This window comes from Trichomonas vaginalis, chromosome II (genome assembly GCF_026262505.1).
Source record: "Trichomonas vaginalis G3 chromosome II, whole genome shotgun sequence".
Classification (NCBI taxonomy): domain Eukaryota; phylum Parabasalia; order Trichomonadida; family Trichomonadidae; genus Trichomonas; species Trichomonas vaginalis.
Genome location: NC_067204.1, coordinates 24,222,064 through 24,236,834, shown reverse-complemented (window position 1 = coordinate 24,236,834; position 14,771 = coordinate 24,222,064). Strand labels below are relative to the sequence as shown.

Below are 14,771 nucleotides of genomic sequence, written 5' to 3'. Positions count from 1 at the left end.
CGGAGACCCCCTCTATTTTTTTATTTTATTTAATAGTTACCGTGGGAAAAACGGTTTATCTCAAATATTGAATGAACTATAAACGTTTTTTGTTTTCTATATATACTTTTTGTCCAACGGTAAAACTTTTTACACAACGGTTTTTGAGAGTCGTCGCCGTTGACTTTTTTGTAGAGCATTCAAAATAGTATAACTTTGTCCGGACAAGTAAAGGTCTATCGTCACTACAGGAAAAGTTACAGGCGTTCCAAGGAAGTATACTTTGAGAAGCCTTTTCTCCCTTATATAATGAGATAAGACGGTTATTTTGCAAAACTGACAACACTTTGACCGAGTAGTTTTTTGAGCTGAACAAAAAGTGTCATATAAACATCTGTCAAAAACCGCTTTTTAACTTCACTTAAAATGCCACGTAAGCTACGTAAGAATATACGTAAGAGGAAGGGAGCATTGAAACATCCAATAGTAAAACTGACACCACAACAACAGTTGCAACAACAAATGATGAATGACCCCACTATGTTGCAACAAATGTCAAGCAACCCTATGCTTTTAAACCGAGTTATTGGTGCACAGAGTGGAGGTTTAAGAGCGGCACTTTTAGCGAAAATGGCAGGCTATGGTGGAGCTGCAGACGGAACAGCTTATAACCCTCAAAGTCAAATGAATTTGAGTTCACTCAAAAATCAAATAACAGATGTCAAAAAGTCAAACATAGACATACAGAAACAAATAAGTGAAAACGAAAAGAAACTAGAATATGACAGACACACAAAGAAACTCAATGAGTTAAACGTAGAGAAAAAGAAGAAAGAAGAACAACTGAAAGAACTAAGTACAGAGGAATATGCGAAAAAAGTGTCAGAAAAAGCAGCAGAAGTAGCAAAAATGGAACAAGATGTTATAAATTTGAAAAACCATAATACTCAATATAAAGTACTGAAAGATGAAGAGATAAAACAAAAAGCCATGAAGACATATATGGATAGCGATGAGTATAAAAAAGAAGTTGAAGCAAATGTAAAGGCAGAAAAACTTTTACAGTTGCAAAACCAAACCGTACAGTATGAAAACTTAGCACAAGAAAGTAAAAATAACGACGCAGCCATGCAAAAGGCAATGAAAAGCGCAGAATATATAAAAGCTAATAATGACTGGTTAGATGCCCAAGCCAACGCTAAAGCAGCCCAACTTATAGGGTCAATAAGGACAAAAATACAAGCGGATGAAGACAGTTCAAATGAAGTTTTAATGAATGCTGACTTTAAGAATGCCTTCGAAGCTCTTCATAGTAAGGTGAAACTAGTGAACGACTTCTCATCTGGAAAGAAACTGAAGTCTGAAGGTTTCGACAAAGAGTTAAGAGAAGTAGCACAAAATATGACGAAAATAACAGATGCAGCAACGAGACAGGCAGTTCAAAGTGCCAATGACGCCGTTAGAGCAGCTGTTGTGGAAAGTCAAGAAAAAGAGTTACAACAGACCAAAACAGACCTAGTAAATGCTTTCTTAAGAACGAAAAGTCAGGTAGGACATTATGCTGCAGATGGAACATATGTGCCAGCTGGTGGAACTTATATACCACCAAACCCTCCAAGAGAAGCACCTGCACCAGGACTACCTAAAACATTTACATCGTCACATGGACACAGACACAGGCATGCACCAAAACCAACATTACAACCAACACAGCAACCAACAGTTCAAAATCCATCACCACAACAACAACCAACAGTTCAAAATCCAGCACCACAACCAAAACCAGCACAACAACCAACAGTTCAAAATCCAGCACCACAACCAACAGTTCAAAATCCAGCACCACAACAACAACCAAAACCAACAGTTCAAAACTCTGCACAACAACAACCACAAACAGAGCAAGGACATAAAAGAAGTAGAGAAAAAGGAAACCAAGAATTCTTAAAAATGCTTAAGGAAGATTATGGTTACCCAGATACTCTTGACTTTAGTGACAGATATAAAGAAGCTATTAGAAAGTTCAAGGAAGGAAATACTGACCCGAACCTATTTAGCTTTATGGTTCAGCATCAAATCGGATATAATCTCAAACCTGGAAAATACAAGCTCGCTAAGGGATATGATTTAATAGCATATCATCCAAATGACATGAATGAATTTACTCCGAGATATTTGATGTCAGAGCTAAATGATAATTCAACTCTCTTCATGAAACGCGTAAAAAAATAGAGACGGAACGAAAGAAGAAAGTTTATGAGTCCGGATGACTTAGATAGGGAACTTGTTAAAACGGTCTCGGAATATATGAAATGCCAGCAGATGAGGTACAAGAAACTCCACAGGAAGAAGTTCAGATACAACCAGACTGGAAGAAATAGTTCAGCAACAACAGCTAGAAGAGCCTGAAGGAAACGAACAAGTCCCTCCTTTGGAAACTAACTTCACAGAACTAGATGAAGATTTGGAACAGCCGAAAAATCTTGACCCTCAACAAGAGTATGAGGAGAATATGGAATCTTTCCAAGAGTCTAAGAAAAATTCGGCTGACATAGTAGAAGAATATCGAAAAATGTTCACCGACATACAAAAAGACTCCAACATCAGATGAAAATTTCAGCATAGAATGGAAGTACTGAAAGAAAATGTACGCAAATACAATAATCCTTTTTACTTACGACCATATAACATTCAATCTTTGGCTGAACTCGGTGAAAATAAAAGGTTTAAATTTCAACAAACATATAGAAATGAAACATTGTTTAAAAGTTCATTCAGAACCTAACCAATATGGAAACAAACCTACTTTTGTTTCTGCAGACTATGGAACTACAATGAAATGGGGTCATAAAGCTAATCCGGATAGGTGGTTCATAAACTTACAACCTCAATTCCAAGAAGTTGTAGACGCAATGGAAGTGAATGGTGAACCAGATATAACGGGTATTTTCAGCGGCTTTAATGCCATTGAAAGATATGAAAGATGCAGATATTTTGGACCAGTATGAAATGAACATGGCTGAGGGAAATATAACACCTGACGTTCTAGAACATTTATCTCAAAGAACTACACAGAACCATAGAGATGGTATATTTGGTGAAGAGTTTAGAAAGAGAGTTAGGGAGAGAGAAGAAGGAGAAACCTATTGTACATGACCTTGCAAACGAAAGTTTGCAAAATGTCATAAAAAACTTACTTTGCAGACAATGAACCGAGAAGGGATGAATATTTAAGAAAACTCAAATGGACAGTACCAAATGAAATGTTAGTATTGAAAAACATGTTCCATGACAAATAAAACCAACTACAGAAATAAATGACGCAAGACTGAAACGTTGGGTAAAAGCTTTCCCATTCACAAAAGATATTATTGGTTACATGGAAAGAAAACCAGAATGGCTACAAAAACATATATTTGGAAACGAGCTTATTCCATATGGACAAGCTATATTTGAAGAGCTTGAACCGGAAACTCAGGAAAGAGTCATGCAAACAATAAGCGAAGACTCAAATACAAACTATGACAAAATCTTTCTAGGATATAGGTTACCTGAGATGGGCGACCAGAGCCCAAAGGCAAAAAGGACATGGGAAATTTACAAACATACTAGGTGAACATGAGGCAAAGATGCTACAACTTGAAGCAGAGGGCAAGTTACCAAAAGCGACACAAAGAAGAAGAGAAGAGTAGAACAAAGTGAAAGTAGTGAAGAAGTAACTTCATCTAGTGAAAGTAGTGGCAATGAAGGAAAAAGAAGAGTTAAAGATTCAGTTAAAAACTCAGTCAGGAAGAAAGTAAAGCTTGGTCCGAGTGGGTTCTATTATGACATATAAATCCAACTATTCTATATTTTTACCCATATGAAATGTACGCCGCTCAGAATATAACGCCAACAGTTTTGGATGCCATGAACGGAAATGTTTCCGAATGGTATAACGAATGCGACAATGCCATTAGAAGGTCAGAAATAGTTCCTGGAACTTACGAATATACAACTGCTGTTTCTTATGGAACGTAGGTGAGTTTGGAGAAGGTTCTTCAACAACAGTAGATATTGCTTGCGACAGGTTTCATATTATTTCTATTGACAACTCATTCTTATACGTGGAACAAGACATTGAAATAAACCTTCTGTCAAGTTGTCTGACAAGAAAGGTTGCAATGGAATTTTCTATGTCGGATACCAATATGCTCCAGAAGTTTTCATGGGATATAAGATATATTCTAACTCTGACTTAGTTCAAACAGTAACATGGGCAAACTATGAATGGTTCGCTTTGAGAAACTCAGTACAACCACAAGCTAGAGAACAAACAGACCAGTATGCAACTATTGAGAAAATAAGAAGACTTGACCCTAACGTTCCAGGAGTTTATGTTAACCTTTCTGGACAAACTGCAGCAGCAGTAACCAAAGTAAAACTGAAACTTAGAGTTCCTTTGTCATCTTTCCTCATCTTCAGGTTTTTAAGATACTTGCCAAACTGGCAGGAAAAATTTCTATCGAACTTACTCCAAGCAAAAATAACTTAGTCATTGCACCAACACAAGACCCATTCACTATTACAGACGTAAGGGAACAATCAAACGTCATTCGCCGAATTTTGCAAAGACAAAGTTGACTTAGACTTTGGTTTCTCAAACTTCAACAATGAAGTAAACTATTATTTCAATGCTGCTGGAACTGCTTGGGACCCAGTTAAGTTCACATGCGAAAAGTTTGAATGCAAGAGAATAGAAAGCAGACTTGCCGTTTATATGTTGGACCCAGATATTTCAAATGCTTTAGCTGCCAAATATATTGCAGTTCCACTTATGTTCCCTATACACCAAATATCTGTCAAAGACTTTGCAGGTGAAGTTGGAAACCAAAATCCAGGAGCCGCAGGTGCAAGAACAGATATTGCTTTAACAACTGCAATGAAACATGCAGATACTATGTTTGTACTGTTCAGACGAACTATAAATGACTATTCTTGTTTCTACAACCCTGGTATTAAATATCATATAAACATAGATGGCAAATATTATCCAAGAGAAGAATATTCTACAGTTGAGGATATGAGGTCATACAACTTGACATTAGATGCTATGAACTTTAACAACAACTTCACAACAACCATTAATCCTGAAATGCAAAATTCTATTATGCCATATGTGAAAGTATGGACTCATACAGGAGGTCAAAACTCAATATACAAATGGAGACCGTTCAAACTTTTGGCTTGGCATTCCATTTGCTGACTCAGAAGACTTTATGGGTGGTATTTCAACTGTTGGTACAGTTCAAATACAATATACTGGTGACAGAGACGGTCCAGATGAATTGAGAGCAAAGAAGTTTACAAAACCAATAGCACTTTTCACGGAGGATGCTCTTTTGAAGATTCGTTCGATGAAACCTGCTGGGGCTCCTCAGATTGGCATAACGACAGCTTCCATCGAGCAGATTTTGGCAGCAGGTCAGTAAGTTGTTCTTGAACTGACTTCTCTCCGTCAAATATTGACAGTACGCCAGTTTTGACATAATATTGTATTATAAACTTTCCTTTAGTAATATAGGGTGTCCAAAGGTGCGTTTAGCACAGCGCTCTATATGAGACTATTAAAGGAGATATATGCTGATTATAAATATATAATAAAAAATATGAATATATGTATATGATGAGTATGTTGTATTTGGCGCCATGCCGGATTATAAAATGAATTTTGAGACAAGAGGCGGTTTCGCGGGAAATTTTTGGCGGGATTTTTTATTTTTTAATGAATCATAAAGAAAACATCCTCGCTCTTGCAAAAAAATGCAAAGACTGTAAAAAAATCTACGAGACATTGGTAAAATGCTTCGGTATGGATGCTCCTAGCTATTCCACTGTAACGTATCATGTTAGGATGTATCACTTCATGAACAAAAAGGCGCCCATCATAAAAATTGACAAAAAATCGCCGGATCAAAGAAAAATCAAAGCAATTCTTCAAGCGCTAGATGAAGACCCAAGAGCATCACTCAGAAGGATAGAGGAGATGACAAAGATACACGTACAACAGTCAGTTATTATCTGCACAATTATTTGAACTACAAACTAGCGTATACACGTTGGGTTCCGCACAACCTTAATTCAGTTCAAAAAAAATCTAGAGTCCAATCTTCGAAAGAGCTCCTCTCTATATTGGGTGCGTATCAATCCAAGAAGTTTCGCTTTTTAGTAACAGGGGACGAGTCTTGGTTTCAATATGCAACAGAAGCCAAAATCATGTGGATCCCGAAGGATGAAAATCCGCAAACATTCCCGAAGAAAAAAATTGACACACCAATGATGATGTTGTCGGTTTTTTGGGGCGTGAATGGCATCATCGCAATTGATATTCTTCAAAAACCTAATACGATGAATGCTCAGTATCTAATTGACAATGTTCTTACTCAAATTATCAATTCTGATGAGTTTGAGAAATCCAAACAACAAAAACAAAAGTTTGCAATTCATTTTGATAATTCAAGAGTTCACAAAAGTCATAAGGTAATGAATTACTTGGTGGAAAACAATGTCAAAGTTATTCCAAACCCAATTTATTCACCTGATATTGCACCCTCTGACTTTTATTTATTCGGCACGCTAAAAAAGAGAGCTGAAGGACGCGAATTCGCGAGTCCAGATGATCTTGAAAATTTTGTAAGAGAGCAATTTGAGCAATTTTCTCATGATGATTTAAAGCGTGTCTTTCAAGCCTGGATCGATCGCTGCGAACGCGTGATTGAATCCAATGGTGATTATATTTAAATAAACTTTATATATATGTAACTTGGTTATTTCTATTCGCAGTATTCAGGTTTGTGCTAAACACACCTTTGGACACCCTATATCTGTAAGTTTTGAAGTTATATTTTTGTCTGCTTCAAGAACTTTCACCATTTCAGTTATACCAACTTTCTTTGCTTTATGAAAATATTTAGGTTCATCAAAGACTGCTATTCTATAACATTTTCCATTGTTTGTGTAAAGAACTATTCTGTCAATGTATTTGTATTGTTTGTGAGTATAAACTTTGTTCTGCTTCAATTCAATAAGATATCCGAATACGTCCATCTTTTTATTCTAAGTAAAATGTCATTTCCGAAAAATAGAAGCGTAAGTGTTTCAAAAGGTTTAATGGCGGTGGCAGATGTGAAGTTAAATTCACCAACTCAAACAAACAGTCAAAGTGTTGTTGTCAATGTCAAAGACAGAGATGTTGAAGTGGGGAAACCATACGAAGACGAAGAGTATAACAATTGTTCCTGTAAAAAGAACCAACATATCCTGAAGTTAACAGAGACTTAAGTTTGTTGCAGATATTCGAAACGACTACCAACAACTGAAAGACAAACTTCAAACTCAGGAGAAGATTTGTCAAGCTTTAAGTATAATGTTAACTTGGTCGAACACAACCCTGTAAAAGTGAACTCATATGTCATTGCACCTCATGAAGTTTTGAAAGAACTATTGAAACTTTTGACAGAGGCAGACGATATAAACATCAAAGAAATAAACCCGACATTGGTTGCTGTGGTGTTTCATATAATGTCATTGACAAGATATACGTTATGAAAGGAGGTGAAACGTTGAACTTAAATATAGTTTCCCAGACGTTATAAAAATATTTGACGACCACAACATTTCATTAAAATTTATTTGCTAAGTAAATGGCAGAAGACATAATGGTTTATACTATTACGACTAAAAACCCTGAGTCATATAATTCTATAACAACAAACTTACAAAGTCCTCAAGGACGATATTGTAAACTAACCTTAAACACAATGAGACTAAAGCCTGTTTTGCTCTTTTGACACCAGAAGACTTTATTGTTGTGAATGGTAAAAATACTCCTTGAAGATACTTACTCAGATATACCACCAACAGGTTTTGTTGACTTATTTAATACTTTAAGTACGGGTGTAACATGTGCTGCAACTAGAGCAGGTTTCATTATGTTTGGATGTCCGACTGAGTTTACTATAAACGATATGAGCTATAATACAAAACTTATTTCTGGTTTTTACTACCAACAGTTTCCTATAACAGGAAAAGGTGTCATACAAGGAATGTCTATTCCATTGACATTAAGCACACCAATCTTATATATTGTTTCAAACTTAGGTTCAAAGTGTTATTCGAATGTCGACAGAAACTATTATGACCAAAAGATACTTATGCGTATAAACAATACTTTCTCTGCTGGTTTTGCCTATTGTTCATTCGAATGCAGAATTTTCAACCTTAGTGAACTCAAAACACTTTGGCAAGTATAACGTTGACATTAGTTGACGCAAACTTTGTTCCTGTAAAACTTTTATGTCCTATGTATTTGTCAATGACGGCAGAAAGTTTCGAATTGGAAGATGCAACTGGTGAAAGTATTGTATTACAAGAACAACTTCAACAACAAATAGCTCAAGAACAACAAATGCAACAAATGGAACAACAAAGTCAAGAATAAAAAAATAATATTTTTTTATTTTTATAAAAATGTACAGAATAGATATTTCAGATTTTTATGACTTCCAAGCATTCAGAAATATGTGTCCATTTAGAGACTATAACAAAGCAGTCGAGAATTTGAAACGTTTAGTCATTTATGTTGACTCTGCCCAGAATGTTATGTCATGAAAGAATGGGATGTTGTCTTTAACAAACCAAGAGCAACAATAGTGTCTGAACAAGAATGTAGACAGAAACTTAAGAAAATAAAAGTTGTACAAGTTGGAATGAAGATGTTAGATGCTTGGGATATCTTATTGTCAAAGTTAGAAGATTTTTCAGTTCTAGGTATAAAGTTCTATACACCTTCTCCAAACTTCTATTCTATCTTCACTGGATATAAATACGAACAAGTAGAATGGAAACACAGTATTATAGAAGCTTGGTTAGACCATGTCAAAGAAATTATATGCAATGGAAACGAAAGAGTCTATGAGTATATCTTATGTTGGTTTGCAAATATCTTACAACATCCAAGTGCTAAAAATGAAACTGCTCTCATTATAATTGGAAAACAAGGAACTGGTAAGAATACTTTATTTACAGATATTTTGTGCAAACTGTTAGAAGGTTATTCGAATCCGAATATGACAAACTTAGAAAACATCTGTGGCAAGTTTAACTCCTCAATAGAGAATATGAAACTGATAGTTTGCAATGAACTTCAAAGTATAGATACAACAAAAGTTTTGAACTCAGATGCTTTGAAGAGTCTTATAACAGACAAAGTTGGAGTTGTTGAAAGAAAGTATAAAGACCAAAGAGTTTGTGAAAATGTTGCAAACTTCATTATGGTTTCAAACAATGCTGTTCCGATGAAGTTAGAAAGTTCTGACAGAAGATATGTAGTTGTCAGAACGTCAGATTCTCATATGCAAGATACAGAATATTTTGACGACTTAGCAGAAACTTTGACATCTGACTTTTACAACCACTTGTTCTCATATTTCATGACATTAGATATTTCTAAGTTCAATCCAAGACAAATTCCACATACCGAAGAGAGACAAACATTGTTAGAAGCAAACAAGAGTGTTTATGAACTATTCGTAGATGAAACTGACTTTGTGTCATTAGATGAAAGGTCATTGTACGATTCGTATAAACAATATTGTCAAGAATATGGTTATATGGCAGCTTCTAAACGTACATTCTTGGCAAATGTCAAAAGTCTTTTAGATGTTCAGAATGGTGTATATACAAAGAAAATTTTTTCTGAGTAAATTTAAAAAAAAATATTTTTTATCCGATAGAAAAGATGACGAAATATATTTCAGTAAATAAGTACATGTCAGGACTTAAAGAAGAACTAGACCCATTCACATATTTGAATGTTTACTTCTACCATTTTGAAAAGTCTTCATTCAGCAAAGTTTGGAACATCGAACCAGTTAAGTTTGCTATTGTGACTAAAAATGGTGCGAAATTTGAAGACTTAGACATAGAAGGTTTGTTAACAGTCAAAGAAAGTTTTGACAGAAGGTTCTCAAACCTTAAAGAAGGCAAAGCATACAAACTTGTTATACCTTATGAACCAAAGAAGACAGACGACTATGAATATTATGAGTCTAAAGTTGTAGAAGTTCAAGGTAAATTGGGTAAAAAGCTATTAGAGTCTAAGCCAGTGTTTACTCCTAAAGAGGAAGAGAACATTGACATTGACCCAGAAATGTTCTAAAAATAAAATTTTATTTTTACATGTCAAATTTCTTTTTCTCTGGAACTGGTTCAGGTTCTTTCTTCTCTTCTTCTACTTTCTTTTCTTTCTTTTCTCTCTTCTTCTTTTCTGGTGGTGAGACGTCAAATTTCTCAGAACCATATCTATGTAAAAGTTCTTTGTCCTTTAATAGCTCATCTATTCTGTTTTCTATTTCATCTTCAAGAACAGCGCATGTGTCTTCTTTGCATTCTAAGAATTTTTGTTGGACTTCATCTTTCCAATCGGCGTCATCTCTGTCAACAAGTCTGTCATTGACAAATTTTAAGACTGCTTTTTGTAATGTTTTATGGTTCTTGTCATATTCCCAGAAACAGAACTTTAGAACAAATTCACCTTTCTTTAGGGCTGTACAAGATTTAAAAAAACATTGCCGGGTTACCGTAGAGGCCTAAAAAAATCGCGCCTCGGCGGCAAGCCGCCTCGGCATTAAGAATACGCATCTAAATTTTTATATGTCCTTCTTTCTTTTATTTTTCCTTCCCTTTCTTTTCTTTTTCTTTTTTTCCCTCCTCTTGCTCTCATTTACCTTTTTTTTCCTTTTCTCATCATTTTTCAAAATTTAAAATTTTTATCAAAAATCTTGCCTATAAAAGCAGACTATGGAACCTTTTAATGCCTCTTAATCAATATTATACAGCATAAAGCATATTAAATGAAAGTAATTACGTATAAATTTATTTTATTATCTTATTTATTAATTCTTTAGCATGTATTGTTTAATATTAACTTTTCTGTACATTAAATATGATATCTCCAAAGTATGAATGCCTTGTAACGAAACGAAAACTTAATTTTATGTTGAATATTTGTCACAAACATTAGATTATTAAAATATATGTTGGATATCCCTTAGTATGAGACTTCATGACTCTTGTTGTCTAACGTGAGCTTTGGATTGCAAGCTCTGTGGTTAACGAACATAAATTAATTGTAAAGTTTTCAAAAATTTTCATCGTTTCTATCAGCATCTATTTTTCCTTTAAAATAATATATTTGTATGAATACAATATAGGGTGTCCAAAGGTGCGTTTAGCACAGCGCTCTATATGAGACTATTAAAGGAGATATATGCTGATTATAAATATATAATAAAAAATATGAATATATGTATATGATGAGTATGTTGTATTTTGGCGCCATGCCGGGATATAAAATGAATTTTGAGACAAGAGGCGGTTTCGCGGGAAATTTTGGCGGGATTTTTTTCATTTTTTTAATGAATCATAAAGAAAACATCCTCGCTCTTGCAAAAAAATGCAAAGACTGTAAAAAAATCTACGAGACATTGGTAAAATGCTTCGGTATGGATGCTCCTAGCTATTCCACTGTAACGTATCATGTTAGGATGTATCACTTCATGAACAAAAAGGCGCCCATCATAAAAATTGACAAAAAATCGCCGGATCAAAGAAAAATCAAAGCAATTCTTCAAGCGCTAGATGAAGACCCAAGAGCATCACTCAGAAGGATAGAGGAGATGACAAAGATACCACGTACAACAGTCAGTTATTATCTGCACAATTATTTGAACTACAAACTAGCGTATACACGTTGGGTTCCGCACAACCTTAATTCAGTTCAAAAAAAATCTAGAGTCCAATCTTCGAAAGAGCTCCTCTCTATATTGGGTGCGTATCAATCCAAGAAGTTTCGCTTTTTAGTAACAGGGGACGAGTCTTGGTTTCAATATGCAACAGAAGCCAAAATCATGTGGATCCCGAAGGATGAAAATCCGCAAACATTCCCGAAGAAAAAAATTGACACACCAATGATGATGTTGTCGGTTTTTTGGGGCGTGAATGGCATCATCGCAATTGATATTCTTCAAAAACCTAATACGATGAATGCTCAGTATCTAATTGACAATGTTCTTACTCAAATTATCAATTCTGATGAGTTTGAGAAATCCAAACAACAAAAACAAAAGTTTGCAATTCATTTTGATAATTCAAGAGTTCACAAAAGTCATAAGGTAATGAATTACTTGGTGGAAAACAATGTCAAAGTTATTCCAAACCCAATTTATTCACCTGATATTGCACCCTCTGACTTTTATTTATTCGGCACGCTAAAAAAGAGAGCTGAAGGACGCGAATTCGCGAGTCCAGATGATCTTGAAAATTTTGTAAGAGAGCAATTTGAGCAATTTTCTCATGATGATTTAAAGCGTGTCTTTCAAGCCTGGATCGATCGCTGCGAACGCGTGATTGAATCCAATGGTGATTATATTTAAATAAACTTTATATATATGTAACTTGGTTATTTCTATTCGCAGTATTCAGGTTTGTGCTAAACACACCTTTGGACACCCTATATTTAGTAATTTTTTTATTTCCCATAATTTCATTCAAAATTTCAGAAACAATTAATTTCTATTCAATATTATTTCAGCTTCAAAACACTTCATTCTTATAGATGTTGATTCACTAAAGTGTGATTCTATTTATATGAGGTAGGGGCATGAGGCTCGGCAAGTCTTATTGCTTTTTACCTCAATTTAGGTATTAAATAATTATAATGATTCATAGTGGCCGCTGCTGACTGGCCATCAGCAGTCCCCTGGCCAAGATTAATATAATTATTTAATACTTATCCAGTTTTACATCAATAACAACAAAGCTAATCAATCATCATTCAGAAATGCGGGAAATTACTACTAATATTAAAGATTGATAGACATTAGGCTGGCCACCTTCTGTCTAATATCTTTACGAATAAAAATAATACTTTTTATAACAAATTATTTAATAAATTTTATTAAAAAACAAAATTAAATATCAAATTGATCATCATTCAACTTGATGAAGAAGCGGCATGCTACATATTCTTCTTTGCATGATTCGTTCATTGAATTTCTTGTCTTTCGCAATTCAGATATTACACGTTCTACATCTGCTTCACTGCACGAAAGTGACATCATCCTTTTTCCAATTGGTCTTATTGCTTTTAGTTGCTTTATGCCATTCATGTACCAAAACTTGCCATCATTTTGAGCAAGATGATGACCATTTATAAGATGGGAATCATCTTGCTCTATGAAGAAATCGTAAGCATCAATCAATTCCTTGGCTCTATCGTCTTTATTGATCGTTGGATCAACTGTTGATTCGGCAATTGCTCTTTGTCTGAGGATTGTTATCATGAATGTGTATAGATCTTTTATCTCTTCATCTACAACATCCCAGACCAAGGAATTCCTCGAACCATCGGCATTTGTTTCGGCTGCATGATCGTCGTTAAGCATTTGTTCCTCTTCTGCTTGCCGGATCTCTTCATCATGCTCGGCTACCTCGTCGACACGTTCTGTTCGTTCTTCTTCAAGGATTTCGCCGAGTTTCTCAAATGTGATCTCGCGATTGATGATCCTCAGGGAAGGAATCGTTGGGACTTGCACATCTTTCAACTGCATTATAGGTGGATAGCTTGTCTTTCCTCCAAAACCCTTCTTGTCTCTGATGATCTTCCTTGCTAACGGTGTAAAGCCGAAAGCAAACCGAAGCAAATCAATTCTACCATATTCTTTCATATCATTTTTGAATATTGTAGTGATTGATCGGAGAATCTCTTCACCATCTGGCGTTAATCTTCCTGCCATTTCATCCAACATCCCTTGGCACTGTTGTATCATCAGGAATGCATAAGCACCCATGGACTTGTTGGATTCCAGCCATAATTGAAGTTGCTTTAATGGCTTGAATATCATTAAAGCATCTTTAAAGAGTGGAGGAATTCCATCACGTGTCCATTGTAACTGTTCACGTGTAGCTCTGGAAAGGGATAGTGGAAGATCTCCACTTCTTAAAGCAGTATTAATTGTTTCCAGATTATCAAAGATGAAAAACAGAGTATCATATATGTAGAGCCAGCGAGTTTCCGGGATTGATGGAACCCTGATCTTGTATCTCGCTCTCATATCGTGATTCTTAAAGATAATGATAATCTGGTGAACTCTATTCATCAGTTCATTCAACAATGGACATTGCTTACGTGCGTGGACAATAGCATTGTTCAAGACGTGGTTAAGGCAACGAATGTACACGGTTTGTAAGCCAGGGAAAAGGGCTCCTTCTGGCCTCCAGTGGCAGAGTCCTTTAACCTGGGCTGGCAAACCATCTCCGACTACTCCAGCTACGTGGTTTTTATTAACCTTAAGAGAATCAAACCACGTATGGTAGTCCTCGTATGTCCAATTAGTCGAAATTGTTGTGTCGAAGAATTGGTGGCGATCTGTTTTGCCTGGATTGCACACACAAGAGAATAGACCATGACGGCTGCCGTGTGTTCCGCAGTCCAGGGAAATTGAGAAGATGCGGAATTCCTCGCAGAACTTTAGGCCCCGAGAGGAGTCTGTTTTGCCTAAAGTAATCAATGCCTCTCTGACACCGCGCCGTGTGAACTCAATGTCTGGGATTGTAAAGTTGATGCCCTGTTCGCGATTGACTTTATTTTTAAGCCATTTGGCGAAGCTCTCTAGGAAGCTTTTAAATGCTGGCTTCATTGTGGCATAAAGGCTTATATCTAGGCTCGCAATAAGCCTGGCAATGATCTCTTC

At 35.6% G+C, this 14,771-nt stretch overlaps 5 protein-coding genes and 5 pseudogenes across 10 annotated transcripts, besides 4 other annotated features; 7 read left to right on the top strand and 3 right to left on the bottom strand.

Moving 5' to 3' along the window:
• Positions 1 to 405: 405 nt before the first annotated feature.
• On the top strand, positions 406 to 2,514 carry TVAGG3_0601140 (annotated as a pseudogene). The gene has a single exon. A coding segment is annotated over exon 1 (2,109 nt).
• Positions 2,515 to 2,756: 242 nt separating this feature from the next.
• Positions 2,757 to 14,771: part of a mobile genetic element that runs on past the window's edge.
• TVAGG3_0601130 lies at positions 3,467 to 3,814 on the top strand (annotated as a pseudogene). The gene has a single exon. A coding segment is annotated over exon 1 (348 nt).
• Positions 5,540 to 6,839: a mobile genetic element.
• TVAGG3_0601120 lies at positions 5,636 to 6,759 on the top strand (annotated as a pseudogene). The gene has a single exon. A coding segment is annotated over exon 1 (1,124 nt).
• Positions 8,727 to 9,722, top strand: TVAGG3_0601100 (uncharacterized protein; the record flags this gene model as incomplete). Its single annotated transcript, XM_051239775.1, has 1 exon — positions 8,727 to 9,722. One exon carries the CDS (start codon positions 8,727 to 8,729, stop codon positions 9,720 to 9,722), a length of 996 nt encoding a protein of 331 aa, XP_051097599.1.
• On the top strand, positions 9,758 to 10,177 carry TVAGG3_0601090 (protein of unknown function, DUF4108 family; the record flags this gene model as incomplete). The annotated part of the gene is made up of 1 exon (XM_051239774.1): positions 9,758 to 10,177. The coding sequence occupies one exon, from the start codon at positions 9,758 to 9,760 to the stop codon at positions 10,175 to 10,177; it is 420 nt and encodes a 139-aa protein (XP_051097598.1).
• On the bottom strand, positions 10,194 to 10,519 carry TVAGG3_0601080 (annotated as a pseudogene). Its single transcript has one exon. A coding segment is annotated over exon 1 (326 nt).
• Positions 10,560 to 10,750: a mobile genetic element.
• Positions 11,229 to 12,532: a mobile genetic element.
• Positions 11,325 to 12,452, top strand: TVAGG3_0601060 (Mariner transposase; the record flags this gene model as incomplete). The annotated part of the gene is made up of 1 exon (XM_051239773.1): positions 11,325 to 12,452. One exon carries the CDS (start codon positions 11,325 to 11,327, stop codon positions 12,450 to 12,452), a length of 1,128 nt encoding a protein of 375 aa, XP_051097597.1.
• Positions 12,990 to 13,361, bottom strand: TVAGG3_0601040 (uncharacterized protein; the record flags this gene model as incomplete). Its single annotated transcript, XM_001291074.1, has 1 exon — positions 12,990 to 13,361. The coding sequence occupies one exon, from the start codon at positions 13,359 to 13,361 to the stop codon at positions 12,990 to 12,992; it is 372 nt and encodes a 123-aa protein (XP_001291075.1).
• Positions 13,901 to 14,489, bottom strand: TVAGG3_0601030 (ribonuclease H-like family; the record flags this gene model as incomplete). The annotated part of the gene is made up of 1 exon (XM_051239772.1): positions 13,901 to 14,489. A coding segment is annotated over one exon (589 nt), but the record flags the coding sequence as incomplete, so codon positions are not given.
• TVAGG3_0601020 lies at positions 14,546 to 14,693 on the top strand (annotated as a pseudogene). Its single transcript has one exon. A coding segment is annotated over exon 1 (148 nt).